Source organism: Chiloscyllium plagiosum, unplaced genomic scaffold (genome assembly GCF_037043375.1).
Source record: "Chiloscyllium plagiosum isolate Xiang-an unplaced genomic scaffold, Cpla_swu_hap1 HiC_scaffold_5, whole genome shotgun sequence".
Taxonomy (NCBI): Eukaryota; Metazoa; Chordata; class Chondrichthyes; order Orectolobiformes; family Hemiscylliidae; genus Chiloscyllium; species Chiloscyllium plagiosum.
The window spans coordinates 119,379,412-119,407,111 of record NW_028270143.1 but is presented as its reverse complement, the minus strand read 5'-3'; the positions used below and the strand labels follow the sequence as shown (position 1 = coordinate 119,407,111).

General features: G+C 44.2%; 1 protein-coding gene across 1 annotated transcript in view; it reads left to right on the top strand.

The window, feature by feature from the left end:
- exog (exo/endonuclease G) overlaps positions 1-26,833 on the top strand; it is a 52,919-nt gene extending 26,086 nt beyond the window's left edge. Inside the window, exons 4-6 of the mRNA XM_043690785.2 lie at positions 737-813; positions 6,354-6,468; positions 19,690-26,833. Coding sequence (XP_043546720.2) covers positions 737-813; positions 6,354-6,468; positions 19,690-20,151 — 654 coding nt within the window. The 3' untranslated portion in view covers positions 20,152-26,833. The remainder of the gene's footprint in view (positions 1-736; positions 814-6,353; positions 6,469-19,689) is intronic.
- The last annotated feature ends 867 nt before the right edge of the window (positions 26,834-27,700 follow it).

Sequence of the window (27,700 nt, the reverse complement as noted above, 5' to 3'; positions counted from 1 at the left end):
CTGCAAAGCTTAGATCTGATCTGTTGGTTGTGGGATCGCTTAGCTCTGTCTATCACTTGCTGCTTATATTGTTCGACATGCAAGTAGTCCTGTTTGGTGGCTTCATCAGGTTGACACCTCATCTTCAGATTTGCCTGGTGCTGCTCCTGGCATGCCCTCCTGCACTCTCCATTGAACCAGGGTTGATCCCCTCGTGTGAGGGTAATGGTTGAGTGGGGGATATGCTGGGCCATGAGGTTACAGATTCTGCTGGAGTACAGTTCTGCTGCTGTTGATGGCCCACAGTGCCTCATGGATTGCTAGATCTGTTCAAAGTCTGTCCCATTCAGCATGGTGTGAATACCACACAACATGATGGATGTTATTCTTAATGTGAAGGTGCGATGTCACCTCCACAAGACTGTGCAGTGGTCGCTCTTACCGATACTATCATGGACAGATGTAGATTGGTAAGGATGGGGTCAGGTATGTTTTTCTCTCTTGTTGGTTCCCTCACTACCTGCCACAGACCCAGTCTAGCAGCTATGTCCTTTAGGATCCGACCAAGCTGAGCCACTCTTGGTAATGGACATTGAAATCCCCCACCCAGAGTACATTGTGATTGTTACACTATGAAGAGTAATCGACGGTAGCCTGATTGACTCCTGTTCCTCTCAAACAAGTTTGCAAAGCTCTTGTCCTTTACATTGAAGTTGATTATAATCCAATGCTGTGCTTTTTCTCCCTCCTCCTATAGCAAGCCATGGCAGAAACATTCTACCTGTCCAACATTGTGCCTCAGAATTATGAAAACAATGCAGGCTTCTGGAACAGGTGAGAGCCCAAATTCCTCAAACTCAAACCCTTTGCTGATGCCTAATAAATCTCAGAGCTAGTTTCTCAGAGTAGCAGCTTTCATCTCTCTCCTCATGGCATCCTGTACTTTGAGCCTGAACGCAGTTAGTTCTTGGCCTTCTTCTAGTATCTTGGCCCAGTTAGATCTAGACATTGACTGTTAACAGGCCTGTTGAGCCAGGAGGGCATCACATGTGTGTGAGAGTGAGTGTGCATGAGTGTGAGGGAATATATGTGTGCGTGTGTGTGTATGTGCGAATGAGAGAGGGTCTGTGTTTGTGAGAGAGAGTGTATGGTGCAGTGGGGTCACCTGTAAGTGTGACATGAACCCAAGGTCCCAGTTGAGGCCCTCCTCATGGGTACTGAGCTTGGCTATCAGCCTCTGCTTGGTAGCTCTGCGTTGTTGTGTGTCCCAAAGTCTGTCTTGGAGGACGTTCACCCGAAGGTCAGAGGCTGAATGGGGGGGGGGGCTCTGAAAGCTTGTGATTTCAAATAAACCTTTTGGACCATAACCCAGTGTTGTGTGATGTATGCCTTTGTCCACCCCAGTCCATCACCGTCACCTCCACATCCCTTTCACAAAAACATGCTGTCTCTTCCCAATTACTTTGTTTTTCAAAGTACCCAGAACCTTGGTAGTCAGTAGGAACTTGGGACCACTGGGGTTTTGTTTCTCCCAGTGCAACTGCAGGCAGAGTGTAAAACCCCACCTTTCAATTGGCAGTGTCCTGTGCTGGTTAATAGCCTCAGGTCCCCATGTCCAATATAAATGGGCCACCACCCGGGTGTTTTCCTATCTTCCTGGTGGTGGAAATTGAATAAAGATTCGTGCACTTTGTGTCTTCCACTGTGTCTCACACCTGCACACACACACCATGGGTGCTGGGGATAAAATAAGCACTACCGCACTTAGGTGGTAGTGTGGGGGTTAAAAAAATAAATAAAAAAAAATATATATATATATATATATATATATATATAACCTGGGGAGAGCCCGGGTGTCCTTGGAGAAGGAGCACGCGGTGTCGGCCAACACCCTGGAGTTGTTCAGGGAGAGGTGGGCGCCGCAGGGAGTGGAGTGCATCATTTCTCCCTCCAACTCTATTTTGATTTAGTCCCTACCCTCCCCTTCACTGTTTTGATCACACAGCACTGCCCTTTGATGTGAAGGGCAGTGTTTGTCACTGGCCACCCGGGTGTTTTCCTGTCTTCCTGGTGGTGGAAATTGAATAAAGATTCGTGCACTTTGTGTCTTCCACTGTGTCTCCCACCTGCACACACACCATGGGAAAAAAAAATATAAATGGGCCACATGAGCCTTTGAATAGCTAATTAGACATTGTCACAATTAAAACCAGTGGAATTATAGAAGCTTGGGTTCAGGAGCAAGCCATCCGGCCCTTGCTGCCTACTCCATGACTGATTTGGTTGTGGTCTCGACTCCACTTCTCTGTCCACCACCTCCCATATCCCGCGACTCCTTTAACTGCAGGAGACATAAAGCTGGTGAAGGGCCACAAAGCAGAAATGAGTGGTGTTTTGTTTTAAACAGGGATGGGGGTAATTATATGGAGGTCAGTACAATGATCACTGTTTTTTCTTATAAATATTCATGACCTGGGCTTGGGTATACAAAGCCTGATCTCAAAGTTCGCGGATGAAACATAGAAGGCGTAGAAACTAGGAGTGAGATAGGCCATTTGGCCCTTCGAACCCACTTCACAAAGAGTCAGCAAAGGCATGGGCTGGCACGGTGGCTCAGTGCCAGGGACCTGGGTTCAATTCCACCCTCGTGCGACTGTCTGTGTGGAGTTAGCTCATCTTCCCCGTGTCTGCGTGGGTTTCCTCCAGACGCTTTGGTTTCCTCCCACAGTCCAACGATGTGCAGGTCAGGTGGATTGTCCATGCTGTATTACCCAGAGTATCGGGGATGTGTAGGCAAAGTGGGTTAGCCATGGGAAGTGCAGTGTTAAAGGGTAGGGGGCTGTGATTGTGGGATTCTGTTCGGAAGGTCAGTGCAGACTCAGTGGGTTAAAGGGCCTGCTTTCACACAGTAGGGATTTTATAATCGACAAATTGTTCCAGTCCTGTATCATTCTTTGTGTTTGAGCGGCTCTTTGTATTTTCCCAGCTCACTGAACACTGATATCTTTAAGGGAATCCATTTAAGACATAGGCTGATGACTTGGCTGTGGTGCAAAGTTGACGGAACAATGACTTAGGATAAATATAGTGAATATCATACAGGTTTCTGATGTTTGGTCTTCAACAAATATATAGAGTTTGTGATATATTTAGCACATTTTCTAGCATTGTGGAGTGAACAGGCACATGTATAAACATTAGTGCTGTGTAATGCCTGGCAAAAAATATCAGACAATTAAAACATACAAAATGCTGTCTTGAAGAGCCAGGAAATTCTTGCATTGAATAGTTTTAATGTTAAGAACTTAATGGCATATACCAAGTGGGCTCACATGCACTCTCACTCCACATTCTATCATCTGTTCTGTTCTTTCCAGCTCTCCAGTTGTCTCATCATCTACTCCCTGCCTAATGCCTTCTCCAAATCCCATTCAACAGACATCCCAAAACCTCTGACTGCTGACCTACAGTTCCCAACTAGGAAATACCACACCTTCAGAATTCCTATACATGTATTCCAGCTCTCACCGTGTCTTCATTACTCCCTCTGCCTATTAGTCCCTCTAGCCCAACAACTGGCTGAGATCACTGCACACATTCACTTGTCTCTGATTTTAATGCTTCCATCATTACGGCTGTCATTGTCATGGTTTGCAGCTTTGGAATTTCCTCACTATATCTCTCTCTCTCTCTTTCTCTCTCACACACATGCTCTCTCTCGTGCTCTCTCTCTCACACTCTCTCTCTCTGCTCTGGCTCTTTCTCTATCACTCTCGCGTGCTCTCTCTCACTCTCTCTCCTCCCCCCCCCCCCCCCCCCCCAACAACCCTTAAATCGCCTCTTTAAACCCTCCCTCTTTGTCTGCAGTGTACCACTTTAGATAATTTGATGTCAAATCTTTTCTGATGATATTCCTGTACCTTAATTCTGTTGAATTCATGTTTTTGTGTACTACTTTTATATGTGGGAAAACATTTCCTTCAACACATGACCCAGATGTGTGTAGTCCAGGCAACAAGACAGCACTTACTCCTGACAAAATTTATTCTGTATGTATGTGGCCACACCCATGTCATTATCATGGAATCTGTTTGCTTCTGATCAGGGCAGGATGGTTGTGTTTGCTTCTCTCTAGTCATAAGTCGGAGCTCTGCTTTGACAACTGCTGATCTCCCACAACTGAGCCAAAATGTGAATGACTTTTGTTCCAGACTTATAAGGGAAGCTAGACAGTGTGAGTTCAGTTGGTTAACTCTTAATCTTCCTTTTTGCTGCCTGAGTTGTTCAGTGTTCTACTGTTAATGGGCTTTGGAAGTTAACAGATGATAAATTGGGATCTTATTCTTGGGGTTTGTGTTTGGTATACTCATATTATACAACAATAGCTCACCAGGGGGCATTTAGTCCATTATGTCTATAATGGCTCTTCAAAATATTGTCTCAGCCTCCTCTGCTGTTTCCTCTGCCACCTTCACATTTTCCTCTTCAACTATTATTCTGTTTCCACTTTGAATGAAAGTTCCTTGTGAATCTGTCTTCACCCACCCTGTCAGGCTGTGCTTTCCAGATCATTGTGCAGTTAAAACTTTCAGACCTCTGTTGGTTCTTTTGACAGTTATTTCTGTCCCTTGGTCACTGAACTTCTTACGAGGAGGAGCAGTTTCTCTCTGTTTATTGCTTCAGAAGTCCAGAATCATAGAATCCCTGCAGTTAGTCCTCATGATCATCATTGTTAAAACCTTTAGCCCTCCCTGCCTCACGGACACCAATCACATCTTCTCTGATTGCTCCACATCACGGAAGTCCTGTGCCTCTAGCACTCTGTCAGTAAATCTCCTGCACCCACCATGAATACCGCTAGGCTTAGATGACATGGAAGGAGAGCTATATTGTCTGAGATACCTGCCATCAAATGAAGAGTTAATCCCGACTCCTTATGCCTGTTCACTGCCCTGCAGTATTAAGGGAATCATTGAACTACAACAGTGTGGAAGCAGGCCATCTGTTCCACACCCAGCCTCTGAAAGAGATTTACACCTAGACTCATCACTCTACCCTATCCCTGCATTTCCCATGGCTAATCCATGTAGCTTTCACATCCCCGGACACTACGGGCAATTTAGCATAACCAATCCACCTGACCTGCACATCTTTGGATTATGGGAGGAAGCCAGAGCACCCGGAGGAAACCCACACAGAAAATGGGGAAGGGTGGGGGCGGGGGAGGGGTGGGGGGTGGGGGGAGTGCAGATTACACACAGACAGTTGCCTGAGGGTGGATTTTAACCCATGTCCATGGCGCTTTGTGAGGCAGCAGCGCTAACCACTGAGCCACCGTGCCACCCCCATGCCTGGGTTCAGGCATAGCTAAGTTGATCGCTACAGAAGATTGGCCTGGTTCCCAACTTCCGTTACAAGGTCCCACATTCTGGATTCACGGAGAATGGAGCTCAAACCCCTGCCACGCTGCCCAGCAAAAAGCCATTGAGCGTGGTGGTGTAGTGTTTACGTTACCGAATGAGTAGACCAGGTATCCAGAGAGCATCGATTCCAAATCCCATTTTGATATTTATGTTGGATTATAAAGCAGTCAACCTTTTATTCAGTCAAGGCCAGCAATTCTTGCCCAGCCCTCCATGAGCTGCCATAGTGCTGTCCAGGGGTACATTCCAGGATTTTGACTCCACAGCTGTGAAGGAATGGCAGCATCGTTCTACATCAGGGTGGGATTTTTATTGGAGGGGGAGCCTGCAGGCAGTGCCTGATGTCCTTGTTCCTCTGGGTGGTCGAGTTCGCAGCTTTGAAATACTGAAATAGCAAGCTGGCATCAGTGAAAGCGAAACAGGAACCCGACTGTTTGTCCAAAAACCCTTACCCAGTCTAAAACATGCATGACCCCAGCTGCCCACCAATTTGGTTGACTTTCAAATGTACTGTAAAAGGCCTAGCAAGTCAAAGCAGCTGGGGATGGGCAATAAGGGCTGGTGTTGGCCATGTTCAAGAATGAATAATAAGTGGAGGAAAAAGTCATCAATGTACGGTTGAGCTCATGCTAACTGGATCAAAGTCCCTTCAACCCAGCTCACCGTAACTTTGCAAAACTAATCACACTTGTGTCTGAGGGCACTCTCGCAAGACAGATGTTGCACCCTATTGGAGCTTCCACCCTAACTATCTGACTTTTTGCAGCCCATTTATAGTACTCAGCTAATCAAGGCTATCTGTGTATATAACAGGGTGTGTTTATTTCCTGCTAGACCCTCCCACCTCGCCCCACCAAGTCGTTGGTTGTGTGACCAATGTTGGAGTGAAGAATGCCAGTTCAAGTGTAAACACAGATGAGAAGTTTGAGTTGTGTTATTTTGTTTTGGCAGGCTGGAAATGTACTGCCGTGAGCTGACCCAACGATATGAAAATGTCTGGGTCATTTCTGGACCTTTGACTCTGCCCGTAACAGGAACTGATGGGAAGAAATCTGTTAGCTACCAGGTGAGGAACATCGGGATGTCTGTGTATAGCAGAGTTGTGGATATTTGCTTCCGTGCTGACTGGAAGGCAAATGGACAAGAGAGCACAGGAACCAGATAATCAACATTAGAGAGAAACAGTTACAGGAAGAGGGAAGTGCAAAGCACACAACAAGAGCAGATCCCTGAGCAATTAATTCAATTAGGTAGAAACCACAGAGTCTTGCAAACAGTTTAACGTTATCAGAGCAATTAAATTAAGTACCACATTAAAATAGCAGCCATTTATCTATTATCTTGTGACTTTTATTTTGCTTTTTCATCTTCTTTCAACTTGAAGAATTGAGTACAGGGGTTGAAAGGTCATGTTGCGGCTGTACGGGACATTGGTTAGGCCACTTTTGGAATACTGCATTCACACCCAGTCTCTCTCTCCTGTAGGAAGGGTGTTGTGAAACTTGAAAGGATTCAGAAAAGATTTACAAGGATGTTGCCAGGGTTGGAGGGTTTGAGTTATAGGGAGCGGCTGAACAGGCTGGGGCTGTTTTCCCTGGAGCGTTGGAGGCTGAGGGGTGACCTTAAAGAGGTTTATGAAATCATGAGGGGCATGGAGAAGGTAAATAGACAAGATCTTTTCCCCAGGGTAGCTGAGTCAGAGACTAGAGGGCATAGATTTAAGATGAGGGGGAAAGATTTAAAAGGGACCTTAGGGGCAACTTGTTCAGGGTGGTGTGTGTGTGGGATGAGCTGCCAGAGGAAGTGGTGGAGGCTGGTACAATTGTAACATTTAAAAGGCATCTGGATGGGCTTAGAGGGGTATGGGCCAATGCTGGTAAATGGGACTAGATTAATTCAGGATGTCTGATCGGCATAGACCAGTTGGATGGAAGGGTCAGTTTTCAAACTCTTTGACTCTAAAAGCTTATCAATCAGGTAACTCATTTTGCAATCCACAACAGAAACAGCTAACTGTTTTCACATGATCCGGATGTGTGGTCATTTCATCCTCAATTATATATGCTAACATTTTGTTTTCTGCAGATGTTAAGCTAACTGGTCTGTAATTGGCCAGTTTATTTGTTGTCTTTTTCCACCATGAGTTCTGCAGTCGCAAATCTCCAAATGTCTGATGTGCGTGCACTCAGTAAGGCCATGAGCTATGGCCTTGGCAGTTTTTCCCTTCAGATGCTTAGAATATAACTCACTGGGCAGTTTGTCTGTTGTTAGCTTAACTATAATTTTCCTTATTCTTTCCTAATTTCATTGACCTCACCGTCAGCTGTTTTAGATTAATCTTTCTTGAAATTCTGCTTATTAAATATTCTGTCACTTTTTTTTAATGGTGACCTAATGTTGATCATCACAGAATGGTTAAAGTAAAGTCACCATAGTCCCAGAGCACCATAGGGCTGCCCTCTCATTGGCGAGAGGCAGCTGGTGATGAGTTTAACCTGAGGGTCACCATGTCTCTGACAAGGGAGAAGTTGAGAAGGAAAGTCTTTATGGTTAACCTCAGCCAGGACAGGAATTGAACCTGCAATGTAGGCAAACCAGCCATCCAGCCAACTGGGTGAATTGGCCCCCAAGACAACGGTTACGGCACAGAAAGAGGTTGTTCAGTTCAACTTGTCCATCCTGGCTCTCTGTAAGAGCTACTTAGCCAGTCCCAGCCTTTTCCACACAGCCCTGCGACTTGTTTCTCTTTGTTTGATTCATCATTAAATCTGCCACCCCCTCATTTTCAGACAGTTATGCCCTCTCAAACATCCTGGTTTTAGTGGTCCTGTTTTTACTGACACACAAAGACATCACTGACCCTTTTCTCTCATGTAGTCGCATACAGCTTTCCTTATCGAGCTCTTAAACTCTCCCTACCTTCTTACACCAATGTAGTGGAGAGTTTCATGCTTCAGTGATCCGGTGAGTGACGTCATGTGGAATCCCTTGCTCCTGATTGGGCCAGCCATGGTGTCAAGGCTGGTAGGGGAGGGGGGAGGTGCTGGACAAAGTAAAATCTGAAGTCGCCAATGATGGAGCAGACTGAAGGACGGTGGTGCACCTCTATGGTTGCAAAGGAAGAAGGCAGCAGTGTGGGCCCGATCATTGCAGTTGACAAGTCACTGCAATCTGACCACCAACCCGTCACAATTGTGTGGACAATGAGGCGCTCCAAGTCCCCATATTAGCCATGATCCCAGCATCCTGCCTGGTCACATGGTGATGGAAAATTGATGATGGAGACCTAGCTGAGAAGTCCCTAGTCAGGAATCTGAACACAGGCGCCAAATGTGTGACAGTCTTTGGAACTTCTGTTGAGACAGAGGTATCTGTGGAAAGCCACGTTTATGACTGGGTAGCCGTCTTTGGGATGCCCTCTGTTCACCCCAAATGGGGGTGGGTTATCCTAAAAATAAGCTGTGCCACTTTCTATTGCGTGGCAAGTCACACCCTGTAAGATCATCATCTTTGTAGTCAAAGAAGGAAACCTCTACAAGTATTGTAACAACCTGGAATGTCAGTAGGCTCATAGATAATCCTAAGAGAGTCCATCCAGATAGAGGGTGGTACGTGTATGGAATGTGCTGCCAGAGGAAGTGGTGGAGGCTGGTACAATTGCAACACTTAAGAGGCATTTGGATGGGTATATGAATAGGAAGGGTTTGGAGGGATATGGGCTGGGTGCTGGCAGGTGGGACTAGATTGGGTTGGGATATCTGGTTGGCGTGGACGGGTTGGACCGAAGGGTCTGTTTCCATGCTGTACATCTCTCTGACTATGACTGTAAATGACTGCAGTCTTATCACATGAGCTCGCAACACCCCAAAATAACATTGCCGTCCTTCCTTGGGAAGGGGTAGGCTAAGTCAATGACCACAGTCCAGATGAATAAAGTCTGCTAACACAATCTGCTGTTACCTCATCAGACCAAAATCCCCTTTCAACCCGAGTATTTTGTGCCTTTTTGCCACCTGGTGAATGAGATTCTGCTGTGAACCTTTTAGCTGCTAGTCTGGAGGCTCACATGCCAATGTGGAAATGTTCCATAACTCAACATTTTCCTTTTAACAGAACACACATTTTAACAGCTGCCTGTATTTTTTTTTGAAAGAAACGAGTGTTGCTTATCACTTTACTGAGCTTAAAAATATTGAATTGCTGGGAGTTTTTGCGAGTGATATTGTTGATAATTTTCCACAATCCCTTGGATGGAGCTGTCGTTGTTAAATGAGGAAGTAATTGTTGCACTGTTTTGGGTGGAGAAATGGCTGATGGAGTTCAATCCGGATAAGTGAGAGATGCTGCACTTTAGGAATTCAAATGTTAAGGAAAAGTATACAGTTAATGGTAGGACCCCGGACAGTATTGACGTATTGACGTTGTTAAATGAGGCAGTAATTGTTGCACTGTTTTGGAATCTCGTTCCTTCTGGTCCCTGCCACAGTATTGCTTTGTTTGAACTTTTTAAGAAGACAAGATCCTTTGTAAGTTCGTGAATTCTGATGTTTCACTTCTCCATGGGGAGAAAAAAAATCACAAGTGTTTCAATTAAAATATCTCCCATTGAATGATAAAGAATTGCTGCTCGGAAGAAGGGCATCCAGTCCACTGAGTCTGTGCCAGCTGTTTTAAAGAGCGGTGCAGTTAGTTGATCTTCCCCATATCCCTGCAATCACGTTCTCCATTAAATAATTATCTGCTTCTCAAGAGAAGGTTACTATTTAGACAGTATCCACCAGGCTGTTGGTTGTGCACTTTTTGTGAAAATATTTTTCATGATTAGATTCCTTACAGAATGGAAACAGGCCCTCCGAAGAGTAACCCACCCAGACCCATTCCCATTCCCCTACCCTACATTTACCCCTGACTAATGCAGCTAACACTATGGGCAATTTAGCTTGGCCAATTCACCTAACCTGCACATCTTTGGATTGTGGGAGGAAACTGGAGCACCCAGAGGAAACCCACACAGACACAGAGAGAATGTGCAAACTCCACACAGACAGTTGCCCGAGGCTGGAATCGAACCCAGATCCCTGACACTTTGAGGTAGCGATGCTAACCACTGAGCCACCCAATGTTATTTCTGGTTCTTTTGCTAGTCACATCAAACCTGTGATCTGGAGTTATATACCTTTATGATATTGGGAGCAATTTTTCATTATTTATCTAAACTTTCCATGATTTTAAGCACTTTTCACCTTGGCCTACTCAAGAGTACAATCCCAGTTTTCTATTCTGTCTCATCATTAATTGCTCGTTCCTGAAGCCACTCTCATGAACCGCTTTTAATACCCTTCCCCAAGCTTCACATCTTGTTACAGTGTAGTGTCCAGAAGAGGCACAATATATCATCAGAGGCTGAGCTCATGTTTTCTATTGTTTTAGTACAGCTTGCTTGCTGTATAAAGCCTGAGATCGCACATACTTTATTATTAACTCTTACACTTACCTGAACTGCCACCTTTAAAAGCTTTGTGCATGAACATCTACAGGTCTCTATCTTCTTACTTCCCCTTCAAATTCGTACCAATATGTTACCACAACCTCTTCTCAATAACTTACATCCTGTATCCTCTGCGTCAAATTTCTTTAAAACATTTTATAGAGTCAGAAAGTTAGATAACATGGAAACAGACCCTTCGATCCAACTCGTCCACGCCGATCAGATATCTTAAGTTGATCTAATCTTATTTTGCCAACATATGGCCCATATCCCTCTAAACCCTTCCTATTCATGTACCCATCCAGATGCCTTTAAAATATTGTAATTGTATCAGTCTCCACCACCTCCATTCATACATGCACCACCCTCTGCATGAAGGATTTGCCCCTGAAGCCCCTTCTAAATCTTTCCCCTCTCACCTTAAACCTATACTCTATAGTTTTGGACACCCCCCCTATTCACCATATTCATGCCCCTCATGATCGTATGAAACTCTATAAGATTACTCCTTGGCCTCCGACATTCCAGGGAAAAAGCTGCAGTCTATTCAGCCTCCCCCTATAACTCAACCCCTCCAATCCCAGTAACATCCTTGTGAATATTGCTCAATCTCTACAATATTCAAGTTGCACAAAGCTTCTCGGCCCATCACACTGCAGTTGCAGACTTCCTACTATTGATGGCACTGTGGTAGGAGAAATGCTTATCTCTTCCTTCTACTCTAACATGGCCAAAGGCTTTTGCTAAAGCAATATTGTTTAATTGCTATAAATCTATAATAAAAACTGAAGATGCTGGAAATGCACAGCAGGTGAGGCAACAATTCTGGGCAGAGCAACAGTCTTAAATTTTCAGGTTAATGGCTTCTCTAAGTTGTGAAGCCCTTAACTCTGTGTCTGCAGATACTGCTTGCCCTGCTCTAAGCCTCTCAACCTCTCTGCCCCTTTCACTCTCTTGACTCCTTTAAGACCCCCCTTAAAATATACCTCTTCGACCAAGCTTAAGGCTTTAGTCTACCTTGATACCTCCTAACTTGGCTTGATATCAAATCTTGCCCTGTAATGCTCCTTGTGAAACACCTTGGGATGATATTAAAGAGTTATACAAATGCAGGCAGTTGTTGTTGAAGGTGGTTAATGTATGTCGTTCAGCAGAACTTTGTTTGACACAAAGGCAGCCGATAGTTTCGGTTGACGCTGAAGTAGGTTGTTGGGGATAAATGCCAATAAATTGTCCTGATTATATCTGGTCAATATTTGTTTTGTGAAGACAACATAGATTGAAAGTAATTGGGCAAGTAAACAACAAATCCAAGCGATATTTTACATTTGTGTTTAACAAACACAATGTACACAGTTATCAGTGTGTCATAGAGCACTATTAGAAAATGCACATGGTATTAGTGATGACTAGAGGTTTCAAGTTAATTATATTGTAACTGATACTGTGCCAGGATGCTTCTGCTAATTGGGAGCCTGCATTCTGTTTTCCTAATGTGTGGATAAATTTGTTTTTCATTGAATGCACTCTCGTTCCATAGCTTTCCAATTGCTCTTTAACATTAAGAGTAAGACTGACTTTAGTTAAAATTAGCGTTAAGGTTGGAACTAAGCTTAAAGTTGGAACTAAGCCCCCCCCGAGATGCTGTCATGAAAGGGGCAGCCTGTTGGCTCAGTGATCAACACCACTGCCTCACAGCGGCAGGCTCGATTTCAGCCTCGGGCAACCGTCCGTGTGGAGTTTGCACACTCTCTGCCTGGGTTTTCTCTGGGTGCTGCGGTTTCCTCCCCCAGTCCAAAGCCATGGGAAATGCAGGGATATAGGGATAGGTAAGGGGCTGGGCTGGGCTAGGATGCTGTTCAGAGTGTTGGAGTGGGCTCGATGGGCCGAACGGCCTGCGTCCACACCGTAGGCAGAAGTGAGGACTGCAGGTGCTGGAAACCAGAGTTTAGATTAGAGTGGTGCTGGAAAAGCACAGCAGGTCAGGCAGCATCTGAGGAGCAGGAAAAGCATCGTATTAGGCAAAAGCCCTTCATCACCCTTCATCAGGAATCGCGTCCATACTGTAGACATTCTATGAAGCACTTTCTTCGTACAAAGGATAATGGAAATCTGGAGCTGTCTCTCCCACGAGAGACTGATGAGGTCGAGGTCAGTTGGAAATTTCACAGCTGAGATTGATAAATCATTTACAACAAAAACAGAGATTGCTGGAAAAACTCAGCAGGTCTGGTGGCATCTGTGGAGAGAAAGCAGAATTTAATGAAATCATTTGGTCCGTCTTGGATACAGAATTAGTTCAGTAGAGTCAAGCTCGGGATCAGACAATCCAAGTGACTGGCACAGCAGACACAAGGGGCTGAATGGTCTACTCGTTCTCAAGTTAGTGGCAAGGTCCTCTCTAAAGATGTCTAAATTCCATGAGCGTCCTGACCTTTCTCTGTGATGGCGTGTACAGAGAACACAAATGAACATCATATAGAAATTGGCTGCTGAGGGTGGGAGGCATGAAGCTGATCCTGCACATGCACTTTTTATCGTTATCAACAGGGGCTGTTCAAACTATTGTGTTCAAAACAACCAGTTGAAAACAAAGAAATTTCCATGGCTGCGGTGATGAGATTCAAACCCAGGTTCCTGGAATACTACCTCCGTGTCGGGGTTAACAGTCTAACAACAGGGCTGCCACCTTCCCATTATGGCCTATTTGCAGACTGACTTGCCCTTAATATTATAATGGGACTGGCAATCTGGATGAATGTTGGCAAATTTCCAAAAGGCATCCAATAAGAAACTGCGCATAACTCTCCTTAATAAGATGGGCCCGTGGTATTGGGGACAGCATATTAGCATGGATAGAGGATTGGCCAAATAATAGAAGACGGAGAGTCGGAATAAAGAAGGCATTGTCCACCTGTAACTAACGGAGTGGCACAGGGTTCAGTCCTTGGGCCACAGTTCCTTACAATCTATATCAAAGATTTGGATAAGAGAAGTGAATTAATTCTCACCAAGTTTGCAGATTACACAGAAATAAGTGGGAAGGCAAGTAGTGAGGAGGACCCAAAGATTCTACTGAGGGATATGGACAGGTTACATTTGGCAGATGGAATATAATGTGGTAAAATGTGAGTTTATGCACTTTGACAGGAAGGCCAGGAAAGCTGAAAATTATTTAAATGGGGAAAGACTGCAGAAAGCTATAGCACAGAGGGATTTGGAAGTCTTAGTGCAAGAATCACAAAATAGCATCCAAGTTAAGCAGTAAATAGGGAAGGCAAATGGAATGCTGGTTTTTATTTCAGAGGGAATAGAACATAAAACTAGAGAGGTCTTGGTAAAACTATACAAGGCACTTCTCAGACCAGGAATACTGTGAGCAGTTTTGATCCTCTTACCTAAGGCAAAATGGACGGGTCTTACCGGCAGGCAGTCCCGAGAAGGTTCAGGAGGCTACTCCTGGGTGTAGTGAGATTTTCTTAAAAGGAGAGATTGAGTAGGTTGGACTGTACCAGTTTAGAAGATTAAGAGGTGACCTTATTGAGACATATAAAATGCTTGGGGAGCTTGATAGGGTACATGTGGAGATGTTGCTTCCACTTGTGAGATGGTCTCAACCAAGAGGTGTTAATCTCAGAGTAAAGAGGCACTTATTAAAGACAGAGATGAGGAGGAATGGTTTCTCCCAGAGGTTTGTGAATGTGTGGAATTCTTTACTGCAGAGGATTGTAGAGGCGGGGTCATTCAGTGTGTTCACAGCTGAGATGGACAGATTTCTAAGTGTGAAAGAATCAAAGGATGTAGGGAAAAGGCAGGAACGGGAGTTGAGAATGATCAGATCAGCATTGATGTCACTGAATTGCACAGCGAACCCGACGGGCCAAATGGCCTACTTCTGTTCCTGCATCTTATGGTTAGACTGTGAAGGTAGGTGGCAGCAGACATATCTTATGCTGGTATATCCTGGCCTATTGGAGTCGGCCATCATTCACTGCAGATTTTGTAGAACGAAATAAATAAAATGCTGGAATCAGCTTGCTTTGCCCAGCCCAGTTATTCTAATTTTAGAATTTACACTCACATATAACCAAAAGAATCGCTTTGACTTGTCATTTAGTTTGATGGGACATTTTGCTCAGTCCTTATTTTCTGTCACACTACATCACTGTTCTTCTCTGGCAGACCGTCACTCTTTTATGTTTGTTTGCTTGCTCATTCTCTCTCCTTGTTGTTGTTTGTTACTCTTGTGTCTTCATTGTAATAATTACTCGTACCTCTGTAACTTAAGACAGCACTAAGGGTCCAGCAGAGTAACTGGTGCCCACCGGCAAATCGCATTGCAATACCTGATTTCCCCTGACTGGGAAACATAAACTAGCTAGATTTTCTCTTCTGTTTACAACATTGAGTTAGATAGTTGCAGCTCCACACGAGCTAACATCTTCAAGGTACCTTTTTGGGAAGAGAATTGCAAAAGCAGACCGCTAACACTGAAAGCTGTTTAAAAACTATATTCATCACAGGTGAGCCTGATGCTTTCAATCAGCCCAACCCTTTCTAATTCACTGGATAATGGCACGGATGAGGCTCCCTGACTAATCACACTCCCCCACAATTCAGGCACCTCATTTCCTAGCACAATGACCCACTCGCCTCATCTTGGCAATGTAATGCTATTTCAGATAATTCACTCTGCTGGGCACCTGATTTACATTTACAAGGAAGGGTTTACTTTCTGAATGCAGAGCTTCACTGTTTGAGTAAAAACCGAAAGGAGTGTGGCTGCTGTAAATCAGAAACAAAAACAGAAGTTCCTGGAAAAGCTCAGCGGGTCTGGCAGCACGTGTGGAGAGAAATCCGAGTTAACGTTTGGTGCCCAGTGAACTCCATCATCTGTTTAGAGGAAGTTGACCCAGACGCTTCATTTACCATTCAGATGAACACCACCCACTCATATTTAAATTGGCTCATTGTCCTATTTTGTTTTGCCCTGTGAAGCACCTTGGATGGTTTTGTTAGAGGTGCTAGATAAATGCCAGTTGTTGTTGTTGTCACGACCCCAAGCTTTGTACCATGGGTTTTGTAGGTAGCCGAGTATTGTTCTGATCATTATAATGTGATTCAGTGTGCTTTGAATGTTTTAGCAGTACCGAAAGTGCATTTAAAAATACTATGGTATTTCAAATATTTCACACAAATCACCACTGACGTCTGCTTGCCCCATTGCTTTAGTTGTGTAGATTTCTATGTTTGGTTACTTGACTACTTCAGTTTGCTTCTTGAATGAATTCCAACTTCCCTATTTGGGCAGGGGTTCCCCTGCAAAAAGCTGCACGTTCCTGGTCCCCACTGTATCCCAACTTTGGGAAGGGGAATCTCCATTATGACTGGAGACAAGTATTTATTAATGAACTGCCCCAGAAATAATACGCCAGTGAGTAGGCAAAGACAGGAAAACATATCGGCGATACAAATCATGAAGCTGTCTAATGAAAGTACATGCACATTTATATGTAGCAACTTTCATAATCTCTTAGACACTGCAAAACCCGTATATGGCCAATGAACCACTTCTGAAGTGTTGTTGTTGGTGTAGGAAATATGGCAATCACTTTGCAAACAGCAACATGTTGAAAACCAGAAAGCCTGCTTTTAGTGATATCGGTTGAGGGATAAAAATACTCCGTTCCAGATGAGTATAAATGGGATAGCCTCATTGGACTTTCTCACATCCGTAGAATCTCAGAACTCCTACAGTGCGGCTGGTGGCCAATCACCCCATCATGTCTGCACCCACCCACTGGGCATTTTGACTATGGGACTATTTCTTCTTGTAGCTGTGTTGTTTCATGTTTTGAACTCAGCTGTGTTCTCAGGTACACATTGTTGAAGGAAAGCTGTGTCGATTTTGACAGCTTGGGCATTACTAATTCTGTTCCAGCGGAGCACATCTCATCCAGAGGCTGCCTGTTGTCATCTCCTGTGACAGGGAATCTGTTGATATCAATTGAATTGCCATTTAACTGAATAATTAGAGTGATGTAAAGACATTATTATAGCCATGAACTTCCCCTCAATAAGGCACCACCAGTAACCTGATTATCAGATCTATCTAGCTGTCATTCAGATCAGCTCAAATTACATGTATAATAGCTGTAGAAAGCAGAGTCTCTTATAAATGTCCAACTCACTGTCTCCCACTTGAGATAAGGTTTAGAAGCTTTCTCCTGAACTACTAAGTAGTAATTGAAGATTTAAGAAAAGCAGGTAGTGTTTTTTTTTGTAACTTTAATCTTGACTATCCACCTACACTCTTGGAGTCACTTATCCTGATCGAAATGTATTATATGATGAAGTGATACTAAATCAGATTTTAATTTTAAAACATTTAAAGTGTTGTAGAATGTGAGACAAAGTTGGATGTGTGGAGTTGATCGACCATGATCTGCTTGAATGTTAGATCAGGCTCAAGGCACTAAGAGGCCTCCTCCTGTCTCTGATGTAGATAAACCTGCCTCAAATATTGCACTGGCTATCAAATCTCACATGAGAAATTGGACACAGAAGCGAGTGTACTCCCATGGTGTGGGGCCAACAGAATGAGATTAAACCAGTCTATTCCCTACCTTAATATCAAAGTGGATCCCAAGATGAGCTTTCAACCTCATGTTAGTGCTATCATTAGGACTATTACCATGTCTAAAATGTTGCCCAACCTCATCCCTGTCTCAGCGCATCCCTGTTGAAATCCTGTCTTACCTTAGTTACAGGTGGACCCAACTATTGGAGCTGGTTTCCTGCATAAACGTAGGATCATGGAAACCTCTCTTGGTTTGTGTTTTAACTCAAGTTTAACTCAAGCAGCAAGTCCCAATCACCTTTCACCTGTGTGCTTGTTTTTTTCTTTATTCATTCATGGGATGAGAGTGTCTCTGGCTGGGCCAGTATTTATTGCCCATCCCTAATTGCCCAAAGGGCAGTTAAGAGTCAACCACATCGCTGTAGGTCTGAGTAAAATGTAGGACAGACCAGGTAAGTACTGCAGATTTCCTTCCCGAAAGGACATTAATGAACCAGATGGAGTTTTCCAACAACTGATAGTGGATTCATGGTCATCACTAGACTCTTAATTCCTGTTTTTTTTATTGAATTCGAATTCTACCATCTGCAATGGCGGGGTTGGAACCTGGGTGCCCAGAACATTACCTGGGTTTTTGGATTAACATTACAGTGATGATGCCACTAGGCCATCACCTTCCGATCACTTGCTGACCTACAATTGTCTCCCAATCTAGCCACATCTTGATTTTAAAGTTCTCATCCTTGTTTCAGATTCCTGCATGTATTCATTACTCACTATCTATTGTAGCCCAGCAATCCTCCAAGGTATCCGGGCTCATTTAACTTTGGCCTTCTGTGCATTCCGGGTTCTTGGTGCTCCACTGTTGGCAGACAAACCTTCAGTTGCCCCATCTCCAAGCTTTGGAATACCCCGTGTATAGCTCCCTGCCTCATTTTCCTTAAGGCACACTTTAAAGTCTGCCTGCTTGCCCAAACGTTATGTCTTTATTTAATTCCTCAGAGGGGAACTGGGCATGGCTGAGTCAGCTAGCATTTAGATCATAAGATGTAGGAGCAGACAAAGGGCATTTGGTCCATCAAATCTACTGTGCCATTCACTGATAATCCACAACTCCACTTTCCTGCCTTTTCACCATAACCCTTGTTTCCCTTACCAATTAAAAATCTATTTAACTCTGTGTTGAATAAACTTAACGACCCAGCCTGTACAGCGTTCTGCATTAAAGAATTCTATAGATTCATTACCATATGAAAGAAGAAATTCCTTCTCATCTCTGTCCAAACTGGCCCGTCCCTTATTCTGAGATTGTACCCTCTGGCCTTCGACTCTTGTACAACCTGTCCAACCCTGTCAAACATCTCTAAACATGTTGTATGATTCTATAAGGTCACCTCTCATTCTTTCCACACTGTAGGGAGTCTGTGAAGTCTCCTGATCTTGGAACAGCACGTCTGAGAGAGCAAATGGTGTCTCCATATAGAGCCTCACCTGAAACACAGCCCCTGCTACCCACTCAGTACAGCTCTGAAGTGTTCAAGGGATGAGAACTATCAGCTTTCTAATCGGGTGACAATGCAAAGCAGTGAGCCCTTTTAGTCGGTTCATAAATGGGCTGTTGCCATGGATTAAGTTGCGAGGAATAAAAGCCTGCACCTCAGCCTCTTGACAAAAACAGAGTCTAGATTAGAGTGGTGCTGGAAAAGCACAGCTGGTCAGGCAGCATCCGAGGAGCAGGAAAATCGATGTTTTGGGAAAAAGCCCTTCATCAGGAAGCCCCTCATTCCTGATGAAGGACTTTTGCCTGAAGTGTCGATTTTCCTCCTCCTCGGATGCTGCCTGACCTGCTGTGCTTTTCCAGCACCACTCTAATCTAGACTCTGATTTCCAACATCTGCAGTCCTCACTTTTGCCTCATGACAAAAATGAACAAAGCACAGCTGGCATACCCAAGTCCCTCAAGTTAGGTTTTACTCTGAGCCATGTCCAGTATTTGTGTGAGAGGACTGATAATTGGGTGAGATAAAATCAAGAAATTAGCTTGATCAAAAAATGGAAGAGGAAGAAGTGGTTTAACTTCTGTAAAGCTTTCTTGCCCTGTGATTTCCAGCCATTTTCTATTTATTATAGTTTATCAGGCCTCTCTGGTTTTCCTTTTAAATGTTCAATGTTTCATCGATTTCTGAGACTTATCATTGTATCTCTGTCTTTACATTTAGGTGATAGGGAAGAATGAAGTTGCTGTACCAACACATCTGTACAAAATCGTTCTCGTTCAGAAGGGCAAGGCGCCCTCTGAATTGTTGGCACTGGGAGCCTTCGTTGTGCCCAACAGTCCAATTGGCTTTGACCACCAATTGTCTGAATATCAGTTAGACCTCCAGGACCTGGAGAGGATGTCTGGGATCACTTTCTTCCCAGCCTTGGACAAAGCCAAGCAGTATCACAATCTCTGCCACGTGGACACCTGCAAGCTGCTGAACTTTGCAGAGTTTACTCAGTACATCGCCGGGCGGAAAGTGAAGAATGCCAGAACTTTGAAAGCATTGGAGAAAGTCATGGGCGAGCTCCGTGAGAGTGGGATTGAGCCAGACGAGCACCTTCAGAATCTGTACCTGAGGAAAAAGCAAGAGGTGGAACAGAAAGAAACAGCTGAAAGCAGAGCAGCCAAACCTGGTTAAACCAAGTAGAAATCATGAGATGTAGGCGGATATGCACAGACATACATACATCAGATGGTGCAGAGCTATGTTGTATCTGCTTACATGTGGATGTACATTCTGTGCCGAGATGTCCTGTGTAAGATACATGCAGGTATGTATTGACATACAGCAGACAGAACTGCTTTAAGGTGTTTCCAGGTATCTGGTGACATGGTTATTAGATATATGCTTTCACTGTATGAGATATTATTTACTGACTGGCATAGGATATGCAAAGTTAAATGATGATGAGATGACAGAAATACTTTGACAAATTATGTTTAGATATGTGCTCCAATAAGATACGTGCTGTTAGATTCAGCTATGAACTATGGGATGTATTGTACAGTATATGTGGATACGTAATGATAAATGGTTAATACGAATATATGCAGATGTATGGCATGTATTAATTTGATTATGTGCTGACAAGATAGATCCTCTCTTGTGCTTTACTTTTATTTCCAATTTTGCCTCATTTTAGTCCCCACTTTATATAATTCTTTAAAAAATCTCCTTGTTTTTCTGGGCTATGTACTGCTCCTGGGGTGAGGGACGTTTTGTTAATTGTCTCCAGGCCAGATTTCCCATTGTGAACAGTGTGGAAATGGGTGGGGGCAGAAATGTGCCATAGAATTTAATGGTGTAACCATCGCAGTGCTGTGTCTTGTACAAATTCCTCTTTAAGACAAGCTGACCCTCAAAGATGCACTGACCTCGCTGATTTGTTCATTTGCACTGGATAGAACTGAGATTTGAACCAAATGTTGAAGTTTACAGCACTGACACGATCCACTGACCTGATGCCCTGTTGGACGTGGTTGTGGGTGCACCAGCCACTTGTGATACACTTTGGAAAAGCAATCGTGATGTCTACATGAAACAGCCTGTCAGCATAGGGAGCAAATATAAGCAAAAGAACGAGAGGAGAGATGGGGTGAATCTTTTCACACGGCAAATTATGATATGCAATGTATGTCCTGAAGCAGGGGAAACAACTCAATTGTAATTTTCAAAAGGTAATGAGATAAATATTTGAGTGTTGAACTAATTTGATAGTTCGGTCAAAGGGCAGTCACAGAACAATGTGCCAGCGAGCCTCATTTACCATATTGTTCTATGATGTCAGAAGTCACACAGTACCAGGTTACAGTCCAACAGGTTTATTTGAAATCGTGAGCTTTTGGAGCACTGCTCCTTCATCAGGTGAAGTGGAGGGAAGCGCACAGAATTTATATGCAGAGAGATAATGGCACTTGACTTTGTCCTCATTAGAACATAGAAAGTAGGAAAGTACAGCACAGAACAGCCCTCCAACCCATGATGTTGTGCCCAGGATTATTCCTAATCTAAAATAAAATAACCTAACCTACGCACCCCTCAATTCACTGCTGTCGATGTACATGTCCAGCAGTCGCTTAAATATCCCTAATGACTCTGCTTCCACCACCACAGCTGGCAACGCATTCCATGCATTCTCAACTCTCTGCGTAAAGAACCTACCTCTGACGTCTCCTCTATACCTTCCTCCTAATATCTTAAAACTATGACCCTTCGTGCCAGTCAGTCCTGCTCTGGGGGAAAGTCTCTGGCTATTGATTCTCTCCATGCCTCTCATTACCTTGTACACCTCAATCAGGTCCCCTCTCTTCCTCCTCCTCTCCAGAGAGAAAAGTCTGAGCTTAGTCAACCTGTCTTCATAAGACAAGCCCTCTAGTCCACGCAGCATCCTGGTAAACTTTCTCAACAAAGCCTCCGTGTCTTTCCTGATGAAGGGCTTATGCTCAAAACGTCGATTCTCCTCCTCACAGGCTGCCTGACCAGCTATGCTTTTCCAGCACCACACCCTCAATTCTGATCTCCAGCATCTGCAGTCCTCACTTTCTCCTTTGTCCACACCAGTCCAACACTGGCACTTCCACACCTTGTTCTAAGATGTTATTTTAAACACTAAATAAAAACACAGTCATTTTATTTTGTTATATTAGATGATTTCCTTTGTGGTCACATATTCATATTGCATTATGATTATTTGGAAGTTCTTGCTTCAAAAGCAGATAGACAGTCACTTACATATTGCGTATACCTAATGATAAATGGTTAATACCTACGGCGCAGTTACTCAGTGGTTAGCACTGTTGCCTGATAGTGCCAGGGATCCGGGTTCGATTCCAGCCTCAGCCGACGGTCTGTGTGGAGTTTGCAGATTCTCCCCGTGTCTGCGTGGGTTTCCTTCGGGTGCTCCGGTTACCTCCCACAGTCCAAAGATGTGCAGGTCAGGGTGGATTGGCCGTGCTAAATTGCCCGTAGTGTCCAGGGATGTGCAGGCTAGGTGAGTCATCCATGGGAAATGCAGGGTTACAGGGATGGTGAGGGGGTGCTGTCTGGGTGGGATGCTCTATGGAGGGTTGATGTGCACCTGATGGGCCGAATGGCCTGATTCCACGCTGTAGGAGTTGGATTCTAAATGCTCACAGAATGCAAGCAAAGACTGATCTTTTCATGGACTTTGGGAATAAAAACTATTGGTTCAGCAAATATCGAAAGCTGCTTTTTAATTCCGAAGGATCTCCATACAAACCTCAGCATTTCTGCCAGAAGGGATTTTTTAAATCAATTTGTTCTTTCAGGAAAATGATGCGAAAAACAGTTGTTCACAATGCTAAGCCCTGGGTTTATCAATTTCTTCTTTTTCATTTCCTTGAGCCTGTAAGGAGAGCAGTGTCTAAAGTTGCCAATATTAGATTCCTCCTGACACTGGATACAAGTAATCAGGCTTAATATCTAATCCTCCGGCTCCAGAAATGCAGAATCTTCGGGCTCTCCTGCGATCAAACAAACAGGCCGTCCAAGTCACACAACAGATGGTAGACGGAAGAGGACCCGTGAGCATTCCTTTGTGAGAATCAGTGTCCATTAATACTCTACAATACATATTGTTTACTAGTCATTGACTTATTGTTTGTTAAATACTGCAGGGAGGTTGATCCTGGAGTCTTGTACAACCTGCCACTGCACATCAGTGATGGCGCGTACCTTGCCTGTTAGCTTCCACAATGGCAGCTGCCATCTGCAAACAACACAATGATCCAAAATTGGACTTAGACCACCCCTGTAAAGTTTGGAAGGCTTTAATCTGCTTTCAGAGTTCAGACAGTGATCAAAAATAGAGTTCACTTTACATCCTACACTTAAATGCATTGCCTGCTGCCCCACAGAGCCTGACCGTCTAAGAAGGTTCCAGGTTCCAGTCCACTTTTGTTGTGGGTTTATGTTACTGAGGAAGGATCCAGGGAATGTGAGTTCAAATCCCGCAATGACAGCTTGAGAATTTAAACTCCGTTTGAAGATTAATTTGGCTGGTATCAGTAAACGTGACCATGAAGCTGTCAGATTGTTATCAACAAAACGATTCAAGCTGTTTGTTAATGAGCTCCAGGGAGAGAAGCTAGTTGTTCGCACCCAGTCCAACCTCTATGTGACTTCAGCCACCAAAAAGGTGGGTTCTTATCTCCTCTGTGAATTGGCTCACCAAGCCACTCAGCAGTATTAGGGGCAGCTAGGAGTGCAGACACAAAATCTCTCACCAGCAATGCCCACTTCACAAGAATGCTGCTTTTGGAAAAGGCTCCCTCAGCTCAGTTTGCTGATTGTAACTGAGGATTTGGCATTAGCAGACAAACATCAGGGTAGGCACCCCCGCTGTGTGTCATTGTCCACTGGTAACACCACTTCAGGCAGACGGATCAAGAGCTGAGAAATGGGACTAGGTTGAGTGGTTTCTTTTCCGGCTGGCACAGGCACGATAGGCAGAGTGGTCACCTTCAGCACCGTCAATGTTTCTGCTTTGAGTCATGGAGGTCTGCAGCATGGAAACAGGTCCTTCGGACCAACTTGGGCATGCCACCCAACTTTCACAATTTAACTAGTTCCATTTGCCTGTGGTCCATATCCCTCCATACCTGTCCCATCCATGGACTTGTGTGAAATGACGAAATTTGTGCTCGCTTCCATCATTACCTTTGGGCAGCTTGTTCCAGACACTGACCACCCTCTGTGTGAAAAATTGCCCCCTTGGACTCTTTTGTATCTCTCTCCTCTCACCTTAAATCTATGCCCTCTAGTTTTAGACTCACCTGGGGAAAAGCTGTCGGCTATCTACCTTATCTATGCCTCTCTTTTTATATACCTCTGTAAGGTCAAATGTCTCTAAACAATTTGAGGAGGAGGGACATGTGGAGAAGGCAGGGGAGTGGCAGTATGTAAGTTACTGTTTGGAAGAGCCAGGATGGACACAATGGGCTGAATGGCCTTCTGTGCTGTAATGATCCTTGAAATGTAGCTGCTGAAGGTTCTTCCAAGGCTAGAAGTAGACTTTCTTCTGCATCTCCACTCAGTAAAAATGTGTCCGATTTCTGCTGCCTAACTGCCCACTGGTGAAGGAGCACCCAAGTGACTCAGATAATGGTGAGGTAAATTCACTGAAGATCGAAAGGAACTGGGGGAAAGGTTAAGAGAGATTTGTTTAATCTGCCAGTTGTCAGCGTGTGGAATGCACTAACAGAGGCACTGTTGGGAAAAGAACTGAATAGCTTTCGCAAGGGAGGTAGGTATACATTTGAAAAGTACAAAACGAAATAATATGAGGAAAGAAGGTGGGATCAACTTTCCCGATAATACTACAGAGCTGTAAAGCATCATGTGTTTTGAGATCTGTGTCACGATTGCATTTGCCAATGTTACATAAACTCAGTAGAAATGGCAATAATCCAACATTCTACTTGTACTGTATAAAGAATGACAAGTAGCAACTTCTCAGCTCGAGGTGTTCCTTGATCATTGGTGTTCCTCACTTTTAGTGTGGTACTCCTGTCCTAGTGAAGTTTCTCAACTAGTTTAATGTTACAAACTCTATGACCATTCACAGCCAGCTGAAATCTTGCATGTTTGGCTATAAACATTGACATTCGGGAAGCCTGCACCGCATTCTGTGGCTACCCGTGGCTCTGGCCAGACCTTGAGCCTGTCTGACCCTGGCATAGTAGGCGTTGTAGAGGGGATTTCCCTCAGGCTGTCACTAAAGCAGGTGCACCCAGAGGTCAGAAGCAGCCTTCCCAATTCCCTGCTGTTGTGATTCATTTTTCATCTTCCAAACAGATGAATCTTGACAAGTCTGTATCTTTCCAGGAGCGAAAGCCTTTTCTCTAGTTGGATCAGGATTTCAATTGGCTGGTTCTCAGGATTCCTCTCTCGCCTCACTCCTGGTTAAATTGTATTTGCATAGCACCTTTCACAACCTTGGGCTTTTTATAGCCAATGAAGCACTTTTTGAAATGTTATCTTTGATGTAACAGGAGGGATATGGGCCAGGTGCTGGCAGGTGGGACAAGGTTGGGTTGGGATATCTGGTCAGCATGGATGAGTTGGACCTAAGGGTCTGTTTCCTTGCTGTACATCTCTATGACTCTATAACTGTAGAAAGAAGGCTAATCAAAAACAACAAATTGAGCACATCACCTATTTTTTTATTTTGTTTGAGGAATAAATGATGTTAGAAAGAACTCTGGTACTCTTCTTTGTAGTGCCAAGGTAACCTCTGTTATGCATCTGAGAGATTCAGTGTCTCAGCTGAAGGGCAGCATCTCCACACTCCACTGGAGTGTCAGCCTAGCTCTGAGCTCAAAGGGTTTTGGAGGATGACTTCAACACATTAACTTCTGGCTCAATGCCTCCCAAAAGGCTACAACACCAATGTTAATTCAGCAAACTTTGTTTTAAGTGGCATTTTCGCTAAACAGGCAAAAAATATATACCTCAAACACCGCAAAGTTTCCTGTTATTAACACATTTATATTTACAGATATTATAGTTTTTTCCATTTATTTGCCTCAATGTAAATGGACTTGTTCAATCAACAGTTGATTCAATTTTGAGTCATTTTCTCCTCAAATACCACAATGTCCAATACTCAGTTGAGGGTGTGAGTGAGAAGGCAAGTTTTATTTAAGGCAAAGTTGTATTATGAGTTAAGTGACTTACTCTGTATGTAAAATATAACACTGTTGTGTATACCTCCTGCATTACATTTTGATTACTTAATGTGTGTTTGTACATTGACAAGGACCTCTTGATAGCCTGGAATACTTTATCAACCGGCACACTCCTAGTCCGATACGTTCTGGTTATTAACGAGTTTGGTGTAATTTCTTCTGTTTCAGTTCAGAGCAAACCCTTGTTTTGCCTGTGACGTGTTCAAACTTTAAGGACATTTTATAAAGATGTCAAAATGGAATAAAGGAAAGTACTGGGGCTGATTTTTCCTGGGTGTAGTGTCCAAACAGGAACTAATTAAAAAAAAAGTGCTTTGTGCAAGAAAAAACGCATGCTAACTCTTTGCATGCATTTTCCATTTAGCACTGTGCTCTACAGAAGTTTGAAAAGTGACAGTATTGGTCAGAAAGTACTGAAAAAGTAACAATGCTACTCTAAAGATGACCAAGAAACACACTCACAATGTTTTACCTGCACATCCACCAATATCATTTATTGTATCCGTTGCTCCCGATGCAGTCTCCTCTACATTGGGGAGACTGGGCGCCTCCTAGCAGAGCGCTTTAGGGAACATCTCTGGGACACCCGCACCAATCAACCACACCGCCCCGTGGCCCAACATTTCAACTCCCCCTCCCACTCTGCCGAGGACATGGAGGTCCTGGGCCTCCTTCACCGCCACTCCCTCACCACCAGACGCCTGGAGGAAGAACGCCTCATCTTCCGCCTCGGAACACTTCAACCCCAGGGCATCAATGTGGACTTCAACAGCTTCCTCATTTCCCCTTCCCCCACCTCATCCTAGTTTCAAACTTCCAGCTCAGCACTGTCCCCATGACTTGTCCGGACTTGTCCGACCTGCCTAGCTCCTTTTCCACCTATCCACTCCACCCTCTCCTCCCTGACCTATCACCTTCATGTCCTCCTCCACTCACCTGTTGTACTCTATGCTATTTTCTCCCCACCCCCACCCTCCTCTAGCTTATCTCTCCACGCTTCAGGCTCACTGCCTTTATTCCTGATGAAGGGCTTTTGCCCGAAACGTCGATTTTGCTGCTCCTTGGATGCTGCCTGAACTGCTGTGCTCTTCCAGTACCACTGATCCAGAATCTGGTTTCCAGCATCTGCAGTCATTGTTTTTACCTCGTGGCTTTAGTTATGAGGAGAGGTTGGATAAACTCGGATTGTTTTCACTGGAAAGACAGAGGCTGAGGGGCGACCTGATAGATGTCTAAAATAGTAATGAGAGGCGGAGGTAGGGTGGATAGTGGGAGGCTTTTTCCCAGGGTGGAAAAAGGTCAACTACAGAAGGGCACAGATACAATGTGAGAGGGGAAAAGTTTAGGGGAACGTGTGGGCAAAACGTTTCACGCAGTGGGTGATAGGTGCCTGGAATGCACTGCCACTGGAGGTGGCAGAAGCAGGTACGTTTGCAATGTTTAAGGTGTATTTTGATAGGTAAATGAATGGGAGTGAA